The 24,242-nt window shown below is 42.0% G+C and overlaps 1 protein-coding gene across 1 annotated transcript in view; it reads left to right on the top strand.

The window, feature by feature from the left end:
* SPATA6L (spermatogenesis associated 6 like) overlaps positions 1-21,153 on the top strand; it is a gene marked incomplete at its 5' end in the record, with an annotated part of 47,141 nt that extends 25,988 nt beyond the window's left edge. Inside the window, 8 exons of the mRNA XM_082656098.1 lie at positions 1,061-1,138; positions 3,584-3,823; positions 5,898-6,000; positions 8,719-8,753; positions 9,498-9,694; positions 15,664-15,757; positions 16,853-16,955; positions 20,995-21,153. Coding sequence (XP_082512224.1) covers positions 1,061-1,138; positions 3,584-3,823; positions 5,898-6,000; positions 8,719-8,753; positions 9,498-9,694; positions 15,664-15,757; positions 16,853-16,942 — 837 coding nt within the window. The 3' untranslated portion in view covers positions 16,943-16,955; positions 20,995-21,153. The remainder of the gene's footprint in view (positions 1-1,060; positions 1,139-3,583; positions 3,824-5,897; positions 6,001-8,718; positions 8,754-9,497; positions 9,695-15,663; positions 15,758-16,852; positions 16,956-20,994) is intronic.
* Positions 21,154-24,242: the final 3,089 nt, after the last annotated feature.

The following is a 24,242-nucleotide window of genomic DNA, read 5'->3' as shown; positions in this document are numbered from 1 at the left end:
TAACTGCGGGGACACAAGTTGCAATGCCTGGATTCAATTACCAGCTCTGCCAGTACTAGCTGGACAAGTTGCTTAAATTCTCTGTACCTTAGCTCACACATCTACAAAGTGGAGATACTACTGGGACCAACCTCACAGGGTTGTTGTGAGGGTTAGATGAGTTAATATATGCAAAGCCCTTTGGTTGGGCTCTGGCACATAATATGTAGTATTATATGTGTTTAGCTATTCTTATTATGTATGTATTTTATTTTCAGCTTTGTTGGTGTATAATTGACAAAACCTGTATATATTTAAGGTATACACCTTTATTTTTGTATATACATTGTAAAATAATTGCCACAATCAAGCTAATTTTTTTTTTTTTTTTTTTTTTTCGGCCGTGCTGTGTGGCTTGTGGGATCTTAGTTCCCTGACCAGGGATGGAACCTGGGCCCCGACAGTGAAAGTGCCAAGTCCTAACCACTGGACTGCCAGGGAATTCCCACAATCAAGCTAATTAACATATCCATCATTTAACATTGTAAACTGTTGTTTCTTTTCTTTTTTGTGGTGAAAATACTTAACATCCACCCTTTTAGAAGATTTCATATAATAATATAGTATTGTTAACTGTTGTCACATTGCTGTACATTCCACTTCTAGAATATGTTCATCTTGCCTAACTGAAACTTTGTATCCTCTAACATCTCCGCATTTCCCCCATCCTCCAGCTCCTGGCAACCAGCTTTCTATTAGCTGTTTCTATGAGTTTGTTTCAGATTGCACATATAAGTGAGACATGCAGTATTTGCCTTTCTGTGTCTGGTTTATTTCACTTAATATAGGGTCCTCTGTTTTCTTCTATGTTGTCACAAATGGCAGGATCTTCTTCTTTTGAAAGGCTGAATAATATTTCACTGTATATATATTCATTATGTATGTATTTTAGATAATGTGTGTAGATTATGCCAACTACAGAAAAGAGCATTCAGGTTCTCGGATGATTTCAAGTTAGTATAGGATGAGCAAAGACCCTCTTTCCATTTTATTTGTTTCTTTTATGCTGTTTTATTTTCAGGGCATTGCTCCCAAAATAGAGTTTTCTACGAGGACAGCCATCAGAGAACGTGTGTTTCTGCATAGACACAGATTTCTTGTAAGTATAATCGAGAATCCAGTGATAGAAATGATAGAAATTTTCTCCACAAATTTAAAGAATTTCAGCCTAAACTCGGTTTACCAAGTTTAGATGCAACTGGACAAACAGAAACCTGGAAACTTATTACTAGGTTTGAATTTCCATAGTTAAACTGTTTGTTCAGCCTGTCACATTAGAGTGAGTATGTTTGGCATGTATTCATCATGGCATAATTGGTGGAACAGAATGATCCAGAAGCTACAATCACAAGCTTGATGTGTCGTTTAGTTAGGTTTTGTTGTTGTTGTTCCATGACTTTTACTCTTGATTTTATCAACAGTAGTGTTTCCTTCTTTCCTGTGCTGAGGCTGAAGCTCAGAGTTGTATTTGTGGGCCACCTTTGGTAACAGTGAGGGTCTTGGGGCATCCATGAGCACTACCTTCATTTTACTCTCTTGTTCAGCCCTAATTTCCCCTTCACCCTGATTTCTTTCTGTTTTTGTTTTACCTTATTGTCCATAATTTTGCAACCGTGTAAAATCGTTTCTAAAATGATATAGAGAGTTAATGAATATAGTTTGTAGACCTCACCTGGAGTCCTAGAAAATGCCTTGAAAATGTGGGCTTTGGGTTAAGAGGTACTGAATGAGAAGGGTCACTAATCTGTGCAAGTCCATCGGTCCCCTGGGCACCATAACTCATAAATGGGAAGCCAGTGGTTAATTTTCAGGAAGGCAATAGCTGCTTTTTAGTCTCTCCTTATTTACCCACTGTTTTCTCCAATCTGTTTAAGTGTGCACAGTGATCTTTCAGTTTATTATTCTTTTTCTTCTACTCCACCATTTTAATCTTGTTTTAATCTCCTAATATAGGTCTTCCTATATTAACTTTTTTAAGTGTTAACTTTTAAAAATAATAGCTTTCATTGTTTTCCTATAACAAAAGTATCCCATTTATTTTATACAATTAGAAAATACAGATAAGAAAAAGGACAAAATAAAAATAACCTGTTATTCTTACTATCTAGAGATGAGCATGACTACTTTTTTGAATATATTCTTCTGTACACACACACACATACACATATTGTTTTAATTTTAGAAGATTAGGACCATACTACAATAATATGATATTATTTCATATCATATTTTCACTTTGAATGTCATGAACGTGTTCTCATGTCCTTAAGTATGCTTAAGCCAGGCAATTTTTCATGGCTTCATACCATGCCATTGTACAGAAGTACCATAATTTTTGGCAATTCATTTTTCTGTTGTTGGGTACTAAGCTGATATATTAGTCAGGGTCCAGTCTGGAAAACAAACCATACCTGTTACTTTAACAGAAAGATTTAATGTAAAAAAAAAAGAGGGCTAAACGAGGGTTGGAGGACTGAAAGGAAAAGGGGAACAGTGAAGTGATGGAGATAGTAACTACAGGAAGCAGCTTCCACCTCTAGCGTTGGGGGACCAAAGGGAAGAGGTTGGATCATCAAGAACATAGAAATTGGAGGAAGAAACCCCATAGAAAGGGCACCCAGACATGTGGGGAGGGGCTTCTCTCCCAGGTGTTTCCTCATGATTTCAGAGGGGAGACTCTGATGAGCTGGGACTCAGATCTCTAAGGAGGGACACTGCTCATTGCTGCTGTCCCAGGAGCTTGGAGGAAGGATCCTGTGGGGCTAGACTCAAATCTCTGAGCAAGGGGCTCTCTGGCCACCTGGTGCTGTGAGGCTAGTTTTGGATTATGATAGGAAAAAACTATAAACTGGAGCCATTTGCTGCTGTCAAGGTGAAGAATGGTTGCTGGGGTGATGCTGACAAGAACAGAATGCAAAACTGGAAGTCCCCAGTCCTTTCCTCCTCCTCTAGTCTTACGGTCTCCCTCTAGCGCCCTCTAGTGGTGGAGCCTAACAAAACAGCTGGAAAAACCGAAGGGGGTTTGCAGAGTGCCAGGTCCAGTATCATAAAGCTGAGTGTAGAAAGGTGGGTTTGGAGCTGAAAGGAAAGTGCTTACTCACCAATATAGTTGGTTTCTAATTTTTGAAGTGTTCTAAGAATTTCTGTAGCTATACATATAGCCATAATTATTTCCTTATAATAAATTCCTTGAAGTGAAATTGCTGGACCCAAGTTTATGCCAAATTCTCTCTCTCTCTCTCTCTCTCTCTCTCTCACTATATTTCTACATCTGTCAATCATCTGTCTATGATGGGGTGGGGGTGGGGGTATCTGATACTTTCCAACTTTCTCATAATGCAAATAAATCTCACTGCTAATAGTTGAAATATACTAGTGATACTAACCTGACCTGAAGAAAAATTTTAAAATGCCCTTCCTTAAGTTCATGTTTTATAAATCTGAGATGTTTAGTCTTCTACCTTAGTTAAAGTTCAATTAAACACAGTTATATTCTGATTGAGTTTTCTTCTTTAAAAATATTGTTTCTTTTTTGGGTTTTCAGGAAGAAAGATGTGAGTCACGAAGGCCTTTATCCACATCAAATGGACCAAAATTCCCCTTAAGTAGTATAAAGATGAAACCAAGGGAGAGTAATCTCGACAGACTGCCCCAAGGCATGCAGTCCCGGCCGCCCTCTCCATATTCCACCAGGCGTTTCTTTCAGGACCAGCCAGCTCAACTGAATCTTGGAGATAGTTTCAAAATACCTGGAGAAAGCAAACCTCCATTTGTAGTAAGACATGTGAGCCTCAAATTATTTTTCACAGTCCTTTGGAATGGTGAGGGTGTGAATGAGGGTGGAATAAAGGAAGGTTGGACCATGAAAACAAATGGGTAAGTAAGTAAATAGAGGAAACTCCAATTGAATGACAGCTATGATTAAATTATGTTCACTTCCTAGAGTCATTGTCAGGAAAGATGTCTTATGCAGAAGACTTGCTTAGTAAATGTCTGCCATCCCTATTTTTAATTTCTGAAAATTATTAATAGAGAGTGTTATCTACATATGATAACCTGCCACTGTCCAGAAAAATCAATGAACTGTCAGTGGTAGAAGATGCATATCAAAGGCTGGCATATACTCTGTACCAATCTGAAACCAAAGCCTCATCTGTTTTAAGAAAACTGGTTTGAGTTTTCTTAGTGAGGTCGTTGCTTAATGGCCACACTTTTAAGAGCAGGAAACATATGTTTGCAGGAAGATGCAATGATGTGCCACAGTCAAAGCCCTTAATTAAAGTTATTTTAGATTTAGCCCTCAGGAAATAGTAGGCAAATTCAATCACACTTGTTCTCATAGTCTCAAGATTTTTTGACTACTATAAAAGTAAAGGAAAATGTAGAAGAGTTCAAGACAAAAATTGCCCACAGGTTCACCAGAATAATAAAATCATTGTTTAATTTGATACATTTTCTTTTGCCTTTTTTTGGTATTCATAATGCCTTATTTTTTCCCACAAAGTTGTAATTATACTGTATATACCGATTTGTTTCTTGATATTTACAGTTAATATTACATTAAAAACACTTCCAGTATTAGTTCATATTTTTCATGAATACCATTCCACATTCTAGTTCATGACTTATTCTTCAGAATGTTAACTATTGATATTATTGTCAAGTTGATAATTTGACTTAATGATGATGTTTGTGCATTAGACACAAGAAATGAAGCATGGTAAATCTCAAAGGCAAGGTGCTTTTGAGATGACTGGATATAGAGTTGGTTTGTAGGTAGAACAGAGACGTTGTTTGGCTAGAAAGTACAGGATAGCTGTTTTCTTCATGGTGACCTGGGTAAAAATGTCTGGCAAAATCCAGCAATCACTCTTTAAACGTGGCTTCATACAAATATTGCTGAATTGAGTTTACTGAGTCTGATTTATATCATTTGACATAAATTTTTATAAAATACAACTTTAGTGTATGCCATTATGGGCTAAATAAGCTTAAAATCTTGGAAGGTTTCTTAGGGAATTAAAACTTGCTTGATACTTTTATTTAACAAATTCTTATACAGTCTTTACTAATGTGCCAAGCTCTTTCCTAAGTGCTCTTTTATTTAGCCAGATTTCCTGATATCTGAAGTTTAAGTAGCAGCATTAAAATGTAGAGGACCTGATGTTGTCAAGATTGTAAATTCTAATCAAAGTATTTCTTGAAGTAGATTGAAGAGTAATATTATAACATGCTTTCTTGAAATTTAAAAAAAAAAAACAGAAATAAACAATGTTACAAAGAAACTCCAGCAACTCTATGTCGTACATATTCTGGAAGAGTCTCTATTTCAAGTATTTTGGCATGTTGTCCAGTGTAGGAAAATACGGTTACCTTAAGTAAAATAATACAGTCACCACTATTCTTTTTTTTCAAGAATATAGACACTCAGACTGGAAGGGGATGTGGAAGGCTGAAATGTCGCCTTGTGAAAATCCCTTGTCTTCAGGGAGGACCACACCTAGGCCAGTACTGCTCAGACTGTTTAGGAACATGAAACTCTGTCTGGTTCTAAAAGAATGTGAAGTAAATGTCACTTGCTGTTTTCTGGGCTGGAGCCTTACCAGTGGTTAGAATATGAGTTGTGCCTAGTGCTAGGCCATGTCTTCGTGTTCTAACCTCAGTGAAGGTAGGGACAGACAGGTTTCCCTATTGGGTATAACATTTTATATACTTGGAGACTGTGATTTAATCTGTTCCCAACCTCTTTTCTCACCTGCATGACTGTGACTGAGGGGGAGAAAGGCATTACAGGTAATGAGGAGAGGGTAATACAAGCTACAGTGGGTTCAAGTCTCATTCCTTTCCTTTCCTTTCAGGTGGACAGTGCAAAGCCCTTTGGTGAGAACAGTTCAGAGCATCATTCCCAGAAGTCTAGAAGAAAATCTGACTTTTCAAACTTTCCATTTCCAGTGAGAAGAGGTACTTGAGTTTCTTGTTATTCCTATACAGTTTCCCCATGGGAACGAATGCATTCTGCCTACCTCTAAGTCTTCTTCATTCTGAGGAATCACATGTTTCTTGGGAAATTCAGGGCCTAATTCTCAGGTGCCCTCCCGCTGTGGAGTTTCCAGGGAGGGAGTTCCCATGAGCAGAGTCAGCTGAGAAGCTGTTTCAGAGTTCCCCTAGCTGTTGAAGGAGACTGCTCTGAGTAGTGTGACCACTGAGCGTGCTCTAGCTGTGGTTGTTCCCTGGCTGGGCTGGAAAAGCAGGGAGCACCTTGTCCTGGTGGAATCTTCTTGCTAAGGCACCACTGATAGCTAACATACAGGACTCTCCATTTCTCTGGATAGGAAGCAGCAGGGGATTGTCGGAGATCAGGAGATGCAACACTTACTTTACAAGATTCCATGTCAGCAAAGGAGGAGAGGCAATTTGTCTGAAGCAGTGAGGTTAAGGCAGGGGATCTCAAATGTTTAGATTTCAGTACCCTTTTGCATTAAGTATTATTGAAGACCCCAATGAACTTTGTGTATGCAGATGATATCTATCAATATTTAGTGTTAGAAATTAAAACTGAGAAATTTGTAAAATACAAGAATATACAAGCACACATTCCATTAACCATCAGAGTGGTGACATCATGACATATCATGTAGCTTTTGGAAAACTCCATTATACAGTTGTGAGAGAAAGAGAGTGAAAAAGAGATTAATATTAATAGGAGAACAGTTCTGATCTTACAGAGCTCCTGAAAGGTCTTAGAGACCCATGGGGAGGCCCCTGGATCACACACTGAGAGGCACTGGGTTAAGGCCTCCCTGGGAGGCCTTTACTTTATGATTGAAATACATGAACCATGTCAATACTGAAGGACAGGGCAGTGAATTTCAACTATTCCTGAATTAATAAAAATTCTTAGGCTAGAAAGGGATGGTGGTGGCCCATTCTCTTGACTCTTGGTGAGACTGGACCTGTACCATCCCTGACAACAGGGTTTCCTATGTTAGGCTGAAAGGTTTATACTTTTAAGGGGCTGCACATTCTCTTGTGGTAACTCAAGCCGGTGTCCTTGAATCACTGTGACTGTTCTACAGCAGCAAACCAAGGACAGAAGACAGGGTTTGAAGCAGAAAGTGCTTCATCACCTCTGACATTTAAGTCCTTTGGATTGAAAATCACCCATGTAGCCCATAAAAGCAGCACTGTCTTCCCCATTACTGTGAAATCAAGCAACAGGAAATGTCCTTTCCCAGGGAGGACATTTGGGCTTAATGCTAGCTCAATTACAACGGGACTCATATATCACATTGATCTCAGCCTTTGTCTTTCTTAATCCTGGCAGGTGGACAACTAAGGTTCCAGAGAGGTTACAGAGTGTGTACAGGTCACACACCAAGTTTTTGGTGTACTTACATTTAGAGAAGAAGTTCAGACCTCGGGGCTCAGATCCTTGGAATCCCTGTAGCTTCCAAGCCAGACTTTTCCTTAGGTCACCTGTCAGCTCATTCATTCAGGCCTAAGGTAGAATAAAGCAGTGCTTCTCAAACTTCAGTGTGCATTCGAATCACCTGGGGATCTTGTTAAAGTGCAGATTCTGATTCCCTAAGGCTGGGGTGGGGCCTGGAATCCCTCTTTTCTAACAAGCTTCCGGGTGATACCGATGCAGCTGGTCCATGGACTACACTTTGAGAAGCTAGGAAACAAGGGCAAACTCCCCGTGAAAGGGAGTGTTCAAAAATCAGTAGCAAGGGGGTTCCTAGGCAACAAGGCAGATTTATGGTTATAGCTGAAAAGGGGCTAAGCATTACCAATTCCCTGCTCAGCTGGGAGTTGGGTGGAAGAGAGCTTCTAGGACAAGATGCCCACACACCTATGTGCATGCCCAGAGGATATGACAATTAGCATGCTTTTAAAAATCCCTTTTTATATCTTCCTTCTTATTGCCAGTGGCATTGGGGAATCAGCAGACCCCTGTCACTGCCTAAGCCCCAGTCATGCTGGGGGAAGCCACAGTGGCCTTAGCATAGTCTTGCAAATACTCATTTCAAAAGCATTTTGAACCTGGAAAAATCCCATTTATTCTTGGTTTTATCTGTGTGTATTACTTCTAGTAATTCTTACCATTCTCTGGCATTAGGTCTATTTACTTATTATGATTACTTGGGTAATCATAATGATTTACACTTTTGCTGTGTTGTTTTTCCAAGCTCTTATGTATTCATTTTTGTATCTACCTTGGACAAGTACACTCAAGAGTTTCTGCATAAGTAGGATTTTATGTAAACCAAATATAAAGGGAATGCCAGAAGAGGCAGAGGGTATGAATTTTACATTGAGCCAAATGGCTTTCTTTTAGGCCCTGGGCACCTGGGCAAATAAGAGTTTTCCAGGCTGCCCAAGGGCTACTGAAGTTATTGCTTCACTTTAGACTCCCGTTTACTCTTCCTGTATCCATACATGCTGTCATTAATATAACCTCATTGTTGACCTCAAGAGGACAGTAAAACTAATAGATAAATTGCTGTGACTTCAGGAAGACTTAAAGGTGATGGTATAATTTACAAGGGAGCATTTAAGTTCTCTGATAATTCATTCATTGTGTAATATTTTTGTACTGCTGTGGAATAAGTGTAACAGCAGCTTTAGGGGTAACTGGTAATAATGAGTCATTGAAACACCTGTTCCTCTTTCTTCTAGCTTCTTCTCTTGACAGCCTTGCAGCTAACGTAAAGGTAATTTTAGAAGTAGCATTTGTAAACTGATTTATTTCCAGCTGTCTAATGTCAATTATTGTGCTTTCTCCCATGAGTGGTGGAAAGTATATTTCTAGCTAATGCTGCTTATGGAATTCCTGTAGTTTAACTTGAGTTGCTTTGCTTTAGTTGGTTTATTCCCCTCACATAAACTCTTTTCATTTGTAGGATGAATCACCAGTGAGGGTGTATGTAGGCCCAATATCTACTCTATCAGTAGGGATTTTCATTACTCTTTCTCTAGTCGAGTACCTTTTTATATGCGATGGTAAATCACTTGTTCTTAAAGTTTGATTGGTTTATTCACGTGAAGGTGCAGACTTCCATGTTACAACATGAGATTGGATATATGCAAAGAAAATGGAGTACACTGAGCTTCCTTTGCCATAGCAGTTAAATATTTCGTCTAAAAAATTATGTCTTTCCCAAACCCAATAATCTCCAATCCTCACAAACCAAAGCTCAGAGCATGAGTTGATTTTGGCTTGTGAATATATGCCAAATGTACAGAATTTTGGTTATCTTTCCTTGCCCTTGACTGCTGAGCATTTTGTCTCTAGTCTTCTCTATTCCCACCCCTCTTTTATTTGCAGGAGATCCCTGCGGCAGGTATTCTATCATCTTGCCCCCAGTTCTCTTCCCTGTCCCACCCGGCCCCCAGCTCTAAATTAAGCAAACCAAAGCAAAAACTACAACTAACGATTAATGCACATTGTCACTCAGGTTATCAAAGAGCCAGATGAACGGATTGTTTTAAGGAATGAATCACCATTATCGTTAGATTCAAGTAAGTTTGGAAAGCCCTCGGCCAGTTACAGTCATCAAGGGGATGCCGATTTCCACTGGGAAACTTCATTTGCCACCTCCCAACACTCCAGAACTCCCAGCCCTCTTCTGGATCAGCCCCTTCTCCGAGAAAGGTCAGCAGCAAGCACCCATCTCTTTGCTAGAAGAGTGCCTTGTGGTCTGGCAGGAGTAAAGTCAGGTCACTTCATCAGTTTGCTTCCTTAGGAATATTCAGCTGGGGACACCTTGATATGAAAAATTATTATTCCTTGAAAAATAATCCCAAAAGTAAGAATTGAGACTTTTCTCTTACCCTGGAAAGCATATCTCAGAATGCTTGTTGAAAATGGGACAGACAGCTAACTTGGCATAGGTACTATTTATCTATCCATTATTATCGGTCATAAATTTTAGAACTCAAGCTTTTGGTTTCACCAGTATAAAAGAACTCACTATCGAAAGTTTAGAAATTATAGACAAATGAAAGGAGTGAAAAAAAAAATCACCTATAGTCCTGCCACCCAAAGACAAGCATGATTAATATGTGGGTGTATTTTCTTTCTCTTTTTCTAGACATGGTTTGTTGGCTTGTTTTTATAATTGTCACACACACACACACACAAACCCACAATTGCCTATGTCTGGAGGGCAGGCCAGAGATTGAGAGCAGGAAACTTTATTTTCCAAACTGCGCTCCCAGCTGATGTGACTAACCATCCGGTTTGCCCCAGACTGTCCTAATTTTAACCCTGACAATCCTGCATTCTGGGAAACTTCTTGGTCCCAGGCAAACCAGGACAGTTGGTCACAACTCCAGTGAAGTAGCACAAAAGATAATAGTTTTAAGATAGTTGTTTTGAATGAAAGATAGGCCAGTCTTGGGCTTCCCTGGTGGTGCAGTGGTTGAGAGTCCGCCTGCCGATGCAGGGGACACAGGTTCGTGCCCCGGTCCGGGAAGATCCCACATGCCGCGGAGTGGCTGGGCCCGTGAGCCATGGCCACTGAGCCTGCGCGTCCGGAGCCTGTGCTCCGCAACGGGAGAGGCCACAACAGTGAGAGGCCCGCGTACCACAAAAAAAAAAAAAAAAAAAGATAGGCCGGCCTGCTTTTCCCTGCATTGTTAGTGATGAGAATAAGAAATCTCCACATAAAAATAATACAGTTGCTAACAAAGAGACTTGTAGTAAATATCCCAGAACAAAAGTGGCACTGAAATTTTAGTAGGAATTATAAGAAAGTGACAATGCATTCTTAGACATTTTTCAGAAATGATAGAATACCTTTATATTAAAATGGACTTGAGGAAACCAAGTAAAATATTTTGATAAAATCTACTAAGTAATGGTGAGTCCTTGATTAGTTACTGTATTGGAAGAAAATAACACAACATAGATTTTTAAAAATTGGCCTTGGCTCCCAGAGACAGGTGGTGAGAGACACATTTACACCCGTCTCTGGGCCTGGTCTCCCTTCTCTTCTGGCTTCTTCTCTTTCTACCAGCCTGCAGCTTAACAGGTGGACAGAGCAGGTAGGGGGTTACCCCAGATGTAAAGACTTAGAATTTATTTTAAACAGAGAAGGGGAGGAACCTTCAACTGGTGGTAGTCAGGACACTTGAGCTCTGCTCAACCTGTCTCCAAGTGCTGTGTGATCTCACACAAGTACTCAGCCTTTTAGACCTTAGTTTCCTCATCTGTAAAAGGGGTTTAGTGATCAAAGATCCATCCTCTTGCAGCCCAAAGTGCTTCTTTGCTGCCAGAACTGGAAGAAGCTCATGGATTTTGCCCATGTGCCTTGTTTTTGTACATCACCCAAACTCCTTATAATCAGCATAGCAAGCTTTTCTGAGGGACTGAATTGAGCATCCATTTATTGATAACCTATTATGTGCAGTGTATGTGATCGTGACACATCCTGGCTTCCCAGTGGCTCACACACTAGATGGGGCGGCAGGCATACCCCCATGTCACTAAATTTGAGATGGATTATGATGTGCACTTAACAGAAGTATAATCGAAATGTAGGGGAAAGGCAGAGCAAGAGGAGGTTAATTCCATTAGGAAGGAGATCTAGGAAGGCCTCGTTTCTTTTTAAATAACTTTGTTAGATGGTTTATGCATTCATTCAACCAGTCTTTCCTGAGTATCTTTATGCAGCAGGACAGTAATTCTCAACTCTGGCTCACTGAAGAATTGCCTCATATTGAGTCAGAATCCTTGAGATTAGTACTGGGTGTGTGAAGGGGAATGTAGTATCTCTGTGATTAAAAGTGTGCCTCACCAATTATACCTCAATTTAAAAAAAAGACACATGAAGAATCAGTTACCAATTCATGGCACTTAGTAGACATTCAATAAATACTTGCTGACACAAGGGAAAAAAACAGTGTCTCAGAAGGAAAACAGGATTGATAGTCAACCTGCTAGTCCTGGAATAGAAATGCTAACATTTAAGACATTTCTTCTGATCTCTGAGAACTTGCAGAGGATGTTAAAAAAAAAAATGTACACAGAGAGTTTTCTACAAGGCAGAACTTTGAGAACAGTACAGACCAAATGCTATCAGAGTATAAAGGAGAAGGAAAGTACTCTGGAATGTTTTATGGAGGAGGTGGCATTTTCATGGGGGCCCAGAGGGGAGGGGATTGGATTGTGATAGTTAATGGAGGGGAGGGATGGGAGGTGAGAAGGCAGCGGGTGCTGTCAGGTTCTAAAAGTTAGAGCAGGCTTGGGGAGAAGTGGGTGCCAAGGCTGAGGGTCTGAGGGGGACTGTGGAAACCAAGCTAAGGAATTTGGGCTCAGTTGGAAGGCAGTGGGGAGCTTTTGCAAGTCATTCACAGGAATTAGCACAGTTGACTGTAGAATGATGACTCTGGCTGCAGACCAGAGTTTTAATCATTTATCTCTGATGAGTCAGCAAATTCTCTGTCCAAAGTCACTCTAAACTGATAAGTTTGGAACTAATCAAACTATGAATTTGTAAATAAGGTGACAAAGTATAACATGGTCACACAAAGGCTATCTGGTTTGCCCAAGACTGTCCTGGTTATAGCTGAAAGTCCTGCACTGTGGGAAACCTCTTAGTTCCAGGCATCCAGGAGAGCTTGTCACCTTAACCTCCAGGGAAGTGGCACTGAAGATAATAATTTTAAGGCAGCTGTTTTGAGTAAAGGATATCCCTTTGTATCCTTGGGGAAGAATCCATTCCCCATTGACCTCAGTGTAGCCCCTGTGGAAGAATCCATTCCCCGTTGACCTCACAGAGGTAGCCCTTGGAACACTAGGTGTTACTGTTATCGAACCAGGTTCGTTTGCCCTATGCACAACAAGCCAAATGCTGAGGTGCAGAGAAAGTTTATTCACAACGCAGCCAAGTAAGGAGATGGGAGAACAAGTCTCAGCTCCACCTCCCCAAAGGCAAGGGGCTTGAGATATTTATGGGATAAAGAAGCAGGGTGGTCTTAGGCATGAGGAAATGTGATTGGAGGTAGAGAAAAGGTGAAGTAATCGGTACTTTGCCCAGGCATATCTGGGTTACATCCTTCTTCATGGGATGCATGTTCAAAAATGGAGGTACTTAGCATGATCTGAGGGTGGAGTTTTTGGCCCTCTGAAGTCAAAAAATTGTTCATCAGATAACTGTGCAGACACAGTTTTAGGGTTAGTTATCCCAACCAGTCTTAGCCAGCTTGAACTAGACAGGATCCAACTCCATGTTCTTGTAAAACAACTTAAGCCCACCATTACTATAGTGACCTGTGATGTCAGAGGCTTTATCTATAGGGACGGTTAAGAAGTCTTGTGATATATTACCCTAGGCTATGTGAAGCTTGGAGGGTATGCAAATAAAGAAAGGAAAAAAGAATAAAAACAACTAAAGCAAGCTTAATCAGTAAAGGCAGTTTGTAAGAAGAGGGGTTTTTAACAAGCTGCTTCCTTATCTTCTGTAAGTCAAGCTCAAGAATTTCTGGTAGTCAACCATAAGGGGCGTAGTTTCACTACCAGTGCTTAGGCTCTGCCTCACTCACCGTTCTTTTCACATGAGCCACTGGGACCAGTCTCCCTCTGCTCAGATCACAGAAGTGCATGAGAAATACCTTTTGAGTTTCTGCTGACTTAATACTGAAATCAGCAAGGGCCAAGTTTGCAAGGATGAGATGCGAGGCAAGTTTTGGAGTGAGAATCAGCCCAAGGTTTTAATGGAGGAAGTGGAAAACCCTTTTAACTAGCAGCATGGGAAATGGTAGTCCCAAACGTGGGAGAAACACTCTCAAGCCGGTTCCCTAGCTCCAGTGTCCGGATAGAGTCACATCCCTTCAGCATCCATCCTCAGTTCAGCATCCATCCGCAGTTGTCCCACTGCACAAGGAGGCAGAGCACTGCTCTTGCCTGTTGACTCATCATTCTCAGAGGTCTTCAAATATAGTGTTGATTGTATATAGTAATAAGGGTAACAAGTGTACGGATAATTCTGGCACTGGTTACTCAAGACCAATGAAAAAGCATTTGCAGTGTCCATTTGGTGGCTATTTTTAAATGCCAATTTTATTTATAGCTTCAAAATATTTCTATTCCTTCATCTTAAAAATTCTTAGAGGAGTGTAGAAATGATGTACCTGGCCTTTTCTTAAACATGGGCAGTGCTTTTGGTGGTTCGTTCATTTGCTGTGAGTCATTTTCCTGGGTTGGTAATGGATTTGTGTAGATCCAGTCATTCTCTTGGTCTTGTCTCCCTGGAAACCAGAGGGTACATGCTTGTTACAGGGAGCCAGGATGGGTGGCCTGGATGTGGGTCCCAAACCAAGCAGAGGGGCAACTGCACAGGGACTCATTAGTGTGGTGGCCATAACAACAACTGGATTGATTCTCACATGTTTCTGTCATTTCCAGTGTTTACTGTATATTAGTTAAAGAGAACGATTTTATCCAAATTGCTAAAAGTTTTAGGCATTTTAAGAAAACAATATCTGTGCTTTTCATAATCAAACTGCAAATTCTGCCTCAACTTAAGAATTGGTACTCACTTCCCTCCCCAAAATGAATGAATGAATGGATGAATTCAGTCACTCAAGAAATATGTATTAAATTCCTACTGTGGTATTCAAAGCCCTGAGATGAGCTATTAGCCCAAGAGGCTCAGTCCCAATTTCAGTCTAGGAGGAGAGACAGACATTAACCAAATAATGACAAAATGTCCACTGGGGGAAGTGCTATGAATGAGAGGTGAATGGATTCCAAGTGCATGAAATAGGGAAGCCGGCTCCCTCTACAGCAGGGGTCCCCAACCCCCCCGGGCCACGGACCGGTACCAGTCCATGGCCTGTTAGGAACCGGGCCGCACAGCAGGAGGTGAGTGGCGGGCGAGCAAGCGAAGCTTCATCTGCCGCTCCCCGTCGCTCGCATTACCGCTTGAACTCCCCCCCACCCAACCCCGGTGCCAAAAAGTGTCTTCCACAAATCCGGTCCCTGGTGCCAAAAAGGTTGGGGACCACTGCTCTACAGGAAGGGGCTCAGGAAGGATCTTCCTGAGAAATCAGTAACTGAATTGAGCTCTGAAGGTGGGTAGGACTCAACATGAGCGGGGATGGGGCTTGGGGGTGGCAGCATTCTACCCGAGGGAGCAGTGCTGGCAAGTGCCTATGGAAGGGAGAAAATGCAGCCTGTTTGAGGAACTGAAAGACACTGAAAGATCTGTGGTTAAGTTTGGGTCTGGGTGGCCTAAAGTAAATGACACATAAAAAACCCCTGGTAGAAAAGTTGGGATTAAATTTTGTATTAAAAATTTTGGGGTTACATGTTTTAAAAGTAAAAGCAGGATTTGTTCTTTAGAGAAATATCTAAAATACACAGTAAATTACAAAGAAGAAAAGAGTCACACACCCTGACACACACCACTTTTAACATCTTGGTTGTTTTTATTCCCAGTGCTTTTCCTATATCTAGGCTTAATAAAGACATTGAAACCATGCTATGCACACTGTTTTGCATGTTGCTGCTTTTTTTTCTCACCTTTAAGTTATAAATATCGACCCTTATTGTTATGCACTCTAAGTGTCCTTTTTATCAGCTGCATAATACTCCACCCTGTTTACTCTGTTGAGCAGGTTCCACCCTGCGTCCCAGTCCATGTGGAAGAAGATCCACGAAAGGGTCTGCAGTCGTCTGACGTCCCACAGATCTCAGCAACACCTAAACAAGGTCAGGGCTTCTGATGGAATTAGATCTTTGCTGACAAAATAATATGGGGACTGGGTCTCACAGTCTAGCAGGGGAGACAGACATTAATCAAGTAACCACAGAAATAAATGTAAAATTGTGATGCTCATCAAGGAGGTTACATGGTATCCTGAGAGTGTATGAAAAGGAGTATTGGACTTGGTTGGCAGTCAGGGCAGGCTTCCCTGAGGAAGAGACAGTGGAGCTTCAATCTGAGTGATGAGTAGTAGCTACGAGTGATGAGTAGCAGCTACTTTGGAGAACAGCACACATCAAGCAGAGGTCCTACAGCAAGAGGGAGCGTTGTCCTGTCAAAGAACTTAGAGAAGATAGTGTAACTGGCCCGAAGCACATTTCCTTCTGCTCTGGACAGGAATCCCTGTCCAGGGAAGAATCTAGGGACGTGTGTGGTCTGCATGAGCTCACAACATGGCAAAAAGTTTTCCTCAAAGTGAATAAGGTGTTTTTCACTGTTTGACTTTTATGGGGGTGAGGGGAGTGTTTCTGATCCATAGATAGATAAACCCAGCACTTTGTCTACTGCAGATGTACAGCCATTAGCTGTGACCTGTCACCAGTTCAAAAAAATTCAAATGGAAGGTTGACAGTGCCCCCTCTGGTTGGATTTAACTATACCATGTAGTTGAATTGGTCATCTTGACTTATTTAAATGCTGGCATTTAAATGAATTATTTAAATGAATATTGATTCCCCTAATCACCAGGGTCGTGGATTACTTTACATCTGTCTGCACAGTCATTTGCTTTGCTTTGTTAATTCGTAGTTTTTTCAAGTAAGGGAATCCCTTTAAAATGTAAAAAGAAGAAAAGGAAGAAAGGGAAGAGGGAGGGGGCTTGGGAGAGAAGAAGGAAGAGGAAAGAAAGAAAGAGCGATAAAGGGAAGGAGGGAGGGGGAAAAAAGGAATAGTATCTGTATACACACATGTATCATGAACACAATATATACGGCATATATGGGATTCATAGACCTCTTAAATGCAAAACTACACATCCAGATATCCTTGATCTGTATTACATTATGAGTAATGCAATTGCTGGATTTGTTTTTGTTATATAGGAAGACTCCATCTTTGAAGTAAAGAATATCCTTGAAAGACCAAACTACCCTCTGAAGAAATATCTGGTGCATAAACAGAGATATTTTTAAACTGCTGTCCTGTGTAAGTAAGCAGCTTAAGTGCTTCTTGTTGATTTGCTCAAATAATTTCAGCTTCCTGCTACCATATAAAGTACCTAGAAAATGTGGCGGACAGGAGTCAAGGAGGAGATAAGAGCCACATTCTTCCTTCAGACAGCACATATGCGGGTCTGCCAGCAGTCTTGCCTCTTGTATGCTCCCCCTACCCCCTTACCTAATGGTCCCTCTTTCAGCTCCTCAAACACAGGCTCCTTCCGGCTGTGGGGCCTTTGCATGTGCTCTCTGACTGGAATACTTCTTCCTGACCCTGTATGGGTCACTCTCTTTACCTTTCGGGTCTCATGACTTTCCATGACACCCCCTCCTGCTCTGAGGTACACCTTTTTAGCCCTCTGCAGTTTTCTTTCATACAGTATGACACAGTTTGTTGTTATATTTTTATGTGGGTTGATTGCTTAAAGGTCTGCTCCTTCTACTTGAATGACACCTTCCCGAGGTCAGGGACTCTGCCGTCCTGCTCACTATTTTACAGCCGGAATTACAGTGGGATCCCATTTAACTTAGGTGAACTGAACTACACATGCCAGGTGTGTGCCCTGAACAAGAGCCTTCCTTCCCTCCACCACCCTGTCGCCACCCTTGCATCAGATGACCTTCCACTGCGGTTGGTGCTCAGTAAATATTTTTTTGTGGGAGGCTGTTGAACGAGGTGATGAGGCAACTCTTGAATTCAGGTGTGTGGTAAGAAGTTTGACATTTTCAGGGCTGTCGTCATTTCTCAGGTTTTCTCTTCTTTCCCTTCCTACCCAGGCCCAGCATAAGAATAACTCTTCCTTTTTAGGTGCTTCCTGAGTGCCAGGAACTGGCCCGAATACTTCACTTGTATTAAATGAACTAATATTTAATTATCACAACAACTCTGTGAAGTAGGTACTATCACCAGTTCCATTTCACAGATAGGGAAACTGAGGCAAGGGGAGGTTAAGTGCCTTGCTCAAGGTAACATGGCTAGTGAATGGCTCAGCTGCTGTCTGAAGCCAGGTGATCTGGCTTTTAACCATTACATTCCATTGTTCTCCAAAACTGGAGTGTGTGATAGGAGAACCCTGGGGAGAAAGAGCAGAGCCCTTTGGAACCTAAGCAGAATCGGTGGACATTGCCCTTGAACATCCCCCAGAGAGTCCTATGGTGTTGTATCATGTAGTCCCTCATTCTAGCAACATCAAGATAATTAACGAATCTTTTTAAACAATAAAGGAGTGTGGGATGATGTGCTAGGTTTTCACTGTCCTCAGGCTCCTGAAATTCTGGTTTGAAGGTCATTCATGCTTTAGGGCACACATCGCCTTGCCCAGGGCTGGCCAGGATTTCCCGCCTTCAGCACAGAGGAATGTGGAGGACAGCTCAGTAATTTCCCACTTTGCAGGCTTCTACCTTAGAACGTTCTGCTTGGTAGATTAAGGGATGGCTTCTGGGCCACATAATCTCCGGTTGCCAAAATAGTCATCTAGGCAGTTATTAGGTGTTTATACGGAACACAGCCCACTTAATTACCACTTAGGGAACGTGGCCCACGTAATTACCAAATGCCAAATTGTGTTGAATTTCAACATGGCTAACATCAAGTTACATAAAGCCCTGAACCGGCAGATATGTGGACCCTGACGTGAGGAGATAGAAGGTAAGAAAAAAAAATCCGTCTTAGTAAATAGGTTTCCTTTGTAACATGAGTTCCTACTCAGTGGTTTGGAATATGCTCATAGGCCTTCTATGAAAGCTCTCCATACCATTCTCTTCCTGTCCCAATTCGGGTCATGGATTCCTGGTGAGGCAGGGGTCCTGGAGGACTGTCAGTGAAAGTTTTCATGGTTGTAAAGAACCCAGGTGACTTTGACTCATCTTAAGCAAACAGGGCATTTAGTAGAATGAAGCTGTCTCAGTGAATCCAGGGAAGATCCAAACAAGCAAGGTCAAGCAGCTAAAACGGGACCGTCATGCCTATGGGCTGGGTAGACAGCAACAGAGAGGAGCATTCGGCAGAAGACCCAGTGAGTTTCCACTCCATGTCCCCTGCCCTGCTTTTCTCAAGGACTCTCCTGCTTACAGCACCAGTGCTTGTCCTTCCCTTCTGCACTTCTGCTCTTTCACTGTTCATCATCTTTCCCTTTCCTGGTTTTCTGGTGACCTCAAGATCCAGGGGAAATGAAAAAGTAGATTCTTAGCACTTAGGGATTAAGTTAGGGATGCTTGGACCAGAAACAATGAGTCCAATTGTCTGACCAGGGAATGTGTGGAAGAGATGGGTGGAAGAGATGGGTGGAAGGGGTTGGAATACATCTGTTTCTCCTTACTCAGGATGGTTTGGGCCTTGATACTTTTGGTGTAAAACAGATGATCCTTTGTATACTTTAAGATGGTGAATTTTAGGTAATATGAATTTTACCATTAAAAAAGTCCCATAAGCGTGCACACACACACACACACACACACACACACACGCACACACACCCGTTATCCCTAGTTCTCCTGTGAGGTGTGATTGCCTCGGTGTCACCGTCCTTATCAAGAGCTGATTGCCCACGTCTGGTGTGTGCTCACTGAGATTCCACTTTCAAGGCTGGGCTTACAAGGCCTCCTCTGTGAAACCTGCTGGTCCCTCAGGCAGACTCAGGCCCTCTGCCTTCTGCCCCTCCACATGCCTCCACTAAGGACTTCATTCCTTCAGCCTTGTATTGTAGTTGGTTTTCCTTATGAAAACTCTCCCAAGAAGAGGGCAGAGGACTGGAGGGAGGTCTCTGCAAAGGGATGTGAGACTGAGCAGATGGCACCAGCTCTGGCCCACCGACCCTCCCATCCCTGTGAGCAGCTCCCGTGATCCCAGCTGCTGCCGCCATGGCCAGCCTGCAGCGGGAGCTGGTCCACTTGTAATGCTCCCAACTTGAGGAAGGGCAAAGAACCCAGGCCCAGACGTCCTCAGACACAGACAAGAACTGTAGCACAAAACCTTTTCTAAAATTAAAGAATAGCAAAAAGGAAATAAACCAAGAAAAGGAAAGAAAAAGGACAACAGTGAATTAAAATGCCGGTTTCTGATTCTGTCACAGCTCCCTAGGCCTCCAGCTCCAAAGGGAGGGGCTGCTGTGGCTTCCAACCTTACCGTCTCTGCTGGGCAGGCAGGAGCCATTTTACTTCCTCCCACGGGGCCCCTTCACCTCCCTTACAACCAAAGCAAAAAGCAAACCAGCCTACAGATGCCAAGCTCCAACCTCGAGGCCCTCCCTCTCTGATTTGCTCACCAGCTTCGGAGGGATTTGTCATTTGATGGTTTGTGGTGATTGACACATGGATAATGACACACCTCCCTTCATCCCAGGGGCTCCTGGTCCTGTCAGAGTCTAACAGACAGACCACACAGGCAGTGGCCATACACCCAAATCACATGGCAGATTCCTGGGTCAGCAATCCTCAATGAGCATTAGAATCACCTGGGGGTGCTGAAAAATACTGATGCCCAGGTCACACTCTGGACCAACTTAATTGGAATCTCTGTGGGTGGTGCCTGGCATCGGTATTTCTATAAAGGTTCTTCAGGAGATTCTAATGCACATTTAGCACCGAGAATCTCTGCAGTAGGCTGCAAATGTCTTGAGAATGGGGGACTCAGAACACCCCCAAATCCTATACTGACCCCCTCCACTCTGAAAAATAATTGTTCCATGGAATAGAATTGATTTGGTCATGTTTAACAGTTCAGCTCAATAACACCTAGCAGTTTCTGCACATTTACTATGTGCCAAGGACTGTACTAGCTCCTCAGAGTAACACTAAGAGGTAGATACTCTGCTTGTCATCATCCTGATAGTATACAAAGAGGCCAAGTAACTTGCCCAAGGTCACACAAGTGTTTGTCTTGCTAACCTAACATTGCCTCATTCCTACACGTAGAGCTACATGCCAAGATTTGGATAGAGGGAAACCATCTTCTTCTCCTTGGTTGTGTTTATTGATGGGCTTTTTCTCGGTACCACACGTAGTGTATGAAGTGTCTTCACATTTCACAGGGGAGACTGAATGAAAGCTGGAGGAGCATCATGAAGAGCTCACTCATCAAGCCAACTGAACAACAATTTTTGTCCCGTGTATCAAAGCACCAGTGTCTAACCCCCGTTAACTCAAACCTGTACCCACCCAGTCTTTTGTACCCAGGTAAGAGCCATTGATTAAAGTGTCTGCTCTTTGGGGCTCAAGTTTTCTTGTCAAGCTGGAAAATTTGTGTTTTATTTTGTTTGTATGCTTGTTTTGAGCTTGAAAACGAAAATAATAGTTGGGTGGCAGGTGCTTTTTCATTTGGAAAGCGCTTCTTAAAATTCTGATGAAGACGTCAAGATGCCTTTTCAGGTGTTCCTCATTTTGGGCAGTGGATGTGTTCTTGAAAAGTTCTTTTCTTTCCCTCCTTCCTCATTTTTTTCTCCTTCCCGCTTGTCCTCACCCCTCCCCCACCTCTACCTGTTTCCCTTCCCTTCCCTTCCTTTTCCTTCCCGTTCCTTCCTGTCCCTTCCTGTTCCTTCCCTTTCCTCTTACATTTTCCATAAGCTCGAGGAAGCTGCTATCTAGAGGAATAAACTGATATATCCTCTAGAAAAAGACTGTCACCTGATTTTCCATTTTTGGTAAATCTGTTTTTTTGTGGTTGTTTGCTTTTTAGTGTTAGGCTTGATTTACATGATATCAACTGAAAACCTAGGAAGAGGGAGCATTACTTCTGGAGAATTCAGGTCTTGCTTTAAGGGTTTAATTTCCATGCTACATTTGTAAGAGGAGGCTAATTTCTTTTGTTTGTTGTTTAAACCACTCCTTCTGTCACCTACCCCTCCTTTTTCCCAACAATTCTTAAATAAATTTATATGAGGAACAAAACCTTCAAATATTTTTCTGAAATAAATAACTACACTAAGTTTGGCAGAAATGACTGTCAAAACCAGATTTAAAATTAGTAGAAGGGTGCCTTTATGAAATGGTTACCCAGTTTGAGGATCAAGAAGAGGATGGGGGTGGATTGAAGTGGACATTTGTCTTCATGGGTCTACAGACCCAGAGAAGAGAGGGCTTGAAAATGGAAACCTTTGTTTTTCCTTCATGCTATATCCTGAGCATTTTCCTCTACCATGCCCTAAAACCCTTTCAGTTTTTACAAGATTCAGTGAGAATCAAGTTTCCTTTTCTCATTATTACCACAGGAATTGGTTCATTAGGTAAATTAAGAAAACAAAATTTAAAATTAAAGGAGAAAAAAAGTCCAAAAGCCAAAATAAAACAAAATTCATTTATCCCTTCTCAGAATTTCAGCCTAATAAAGGTATATATCACAACAAGTATTCCACCTTTGAAAGACAGACAGTATGCTTAAATTACACCTGCTTGTATGTTCTCAGTGTGTCTGAAACTATAGTTGTCAGTTTGTTATTTTGAGGTCTAAGTAGTCATCAATAATAAAAAATACTGTATTACATTAAGACTATGGTAGAGTTCTCAGAAAAGGGCCACTTAGGAAGGATATAAGCAGCTGAAGGAAATCAGTTCTAATGAATTGGTATCCGGTGGCAGTTATTGTTCAGATACCCACTGTGACACTCATTGTCCTTTTTTTCTTTTTTTATGGTTTGAGCATAACTCCTTAATTCAGTTTAGGGATAAGATCTTAAATGCCCATTCTTATTTAAAGTCTTTTTTTTTTTCTTTCACAAATCAATCTGCCTTTTGCTCACTTTCTAATCTGCTAACTCTATTGTTTAAGTTATTCCTATTTTATCTTTTTATTTCTCAAGGAGTTATTTCAGTTTTGAGGACTTACATTGGGGCCAGGATTGCAGCAGGATTTTGCTTTTGGAATATATAAAAATGTGAATAATTTTGTGACTTATTGGGGATTACTTTGGGAAGATCTGTGTCATTAAACATAATAAATATCCCCACCTGTCTTGCTTCAGTTTATTACTGTTTTCTTGACTTTCACAGCGGCAGATCTATCAAAGCCTGGACCGTATTTTACAAATGTATTTTACAGGGTCTGGGTTTACAGAGGCTCCTGGGAAAATCTCCTTGGTGGAGCCTGGGCCCTCCAAGCAAAAGCCACCATACAGTAAGACCATTTCCCTATTGTCACCGGACTGACCCAAAGTTAGCTGAAGCCTATAGACCCTGAATTATAAATAAGATTTTAAAAATGAGAGTGTACATGATATGTTTAACATAAGAGAAGTTGGTCGGTTTTAAATGCATAATTGGGGAGGACTGATGGATTATGTATGCAAGTTCACCTAGCCCCTGAATGCCTGGCCGCTCTTACTAATAGTCATGGCTGTTCTTGATTAGTTCCATTAAAGGAGCCCTCTGACCTCTCTGAGGGCAGCCCGAGGAAAGGACGTGCTCTCTAATCCATGTGTGACCAGTGAACCTGCTAGTACTGCTTGACGGGACTGCTGTCCTTCCCTGAATGGGGGGCCCATCCCAGCACTCCTGGGGGATGTGCAGGTCTTGGAGAGAACTCCGTCGCCTCTTCCCATGGAGTGGGAACCCTGCTGACAGTGAGCGGAGCTGCAATCTTACTGCTCCTTGGTCTGCTCCCCCGGCCCCTCCACATGGGGCCTAGGGGAAGCAGTAGTTACTTCGATCATCAGAGGAAAGAGCCTGTGCTTGGTTTCACCTTCAGAACTAGGAAATTTGGCAAAAGCAGGGTCATACCTAGGACAGGCGCTTTACCCTGGTGCAAATGGATGGCTGGCTTGTCGGAGCTTCTTCAGCAGTCCGAAATTTCCCCCTTGGGCTTCTGTGTTTTTAGAGTGATCCTGCAGCACCCCCGTAAGTATATTTTTATATTCATAAATGTATATTTATGTACTTTTCTTTCTCTTATCTTTATTTTAAAAGTACCCTGTAGCCCATAGTATAATATCAACCCTCCTCATCATTCACCATGAGAATCACCTGCCAGGGCTCATTTATTTGCTCTCTGTGGTGACCACAGCTTTGCCTCTCCAAGACGCTGTGGGCAGAAGGAATACAGTATATTCTGTGGCAGGGTTTGTTTTGTGTGTCTCAATTCCAGGAGCTCTGAGATGGCAGCACTGAGGGCCACCATGCCTGCTCAGAGACGGTGTGGGGAACTGGGGGCTGCTAGGCGGCTCAGGTACCAGGATTAGGATTTTCAAATGAAGAGGAAGAAGGGAGACCTCTGGCAGGGCGGAGTTCGCTCTAAGGTAGGAGAGCTGAAACATATGTGATGGGTCTTTGGTTTTTGACTGGCTGGAGC

The sequence above is a fragment of the Grampus griseus genome (genome assembly GCF_964374135.1).
Source record: "Grampus griseus genome assembly, chromosome: 6".
In the NCBI taxonomy this organism is placed as follows: domain Eukaryota; kingdom Metazoa; phylum Chordata; class Mammalia; order Artiodactyla; family Delphinidae; genus Grampus; species Grampus griseus.
This window is presented reverse-complemented; position numbering and strand designations above follow the sequence as displayed.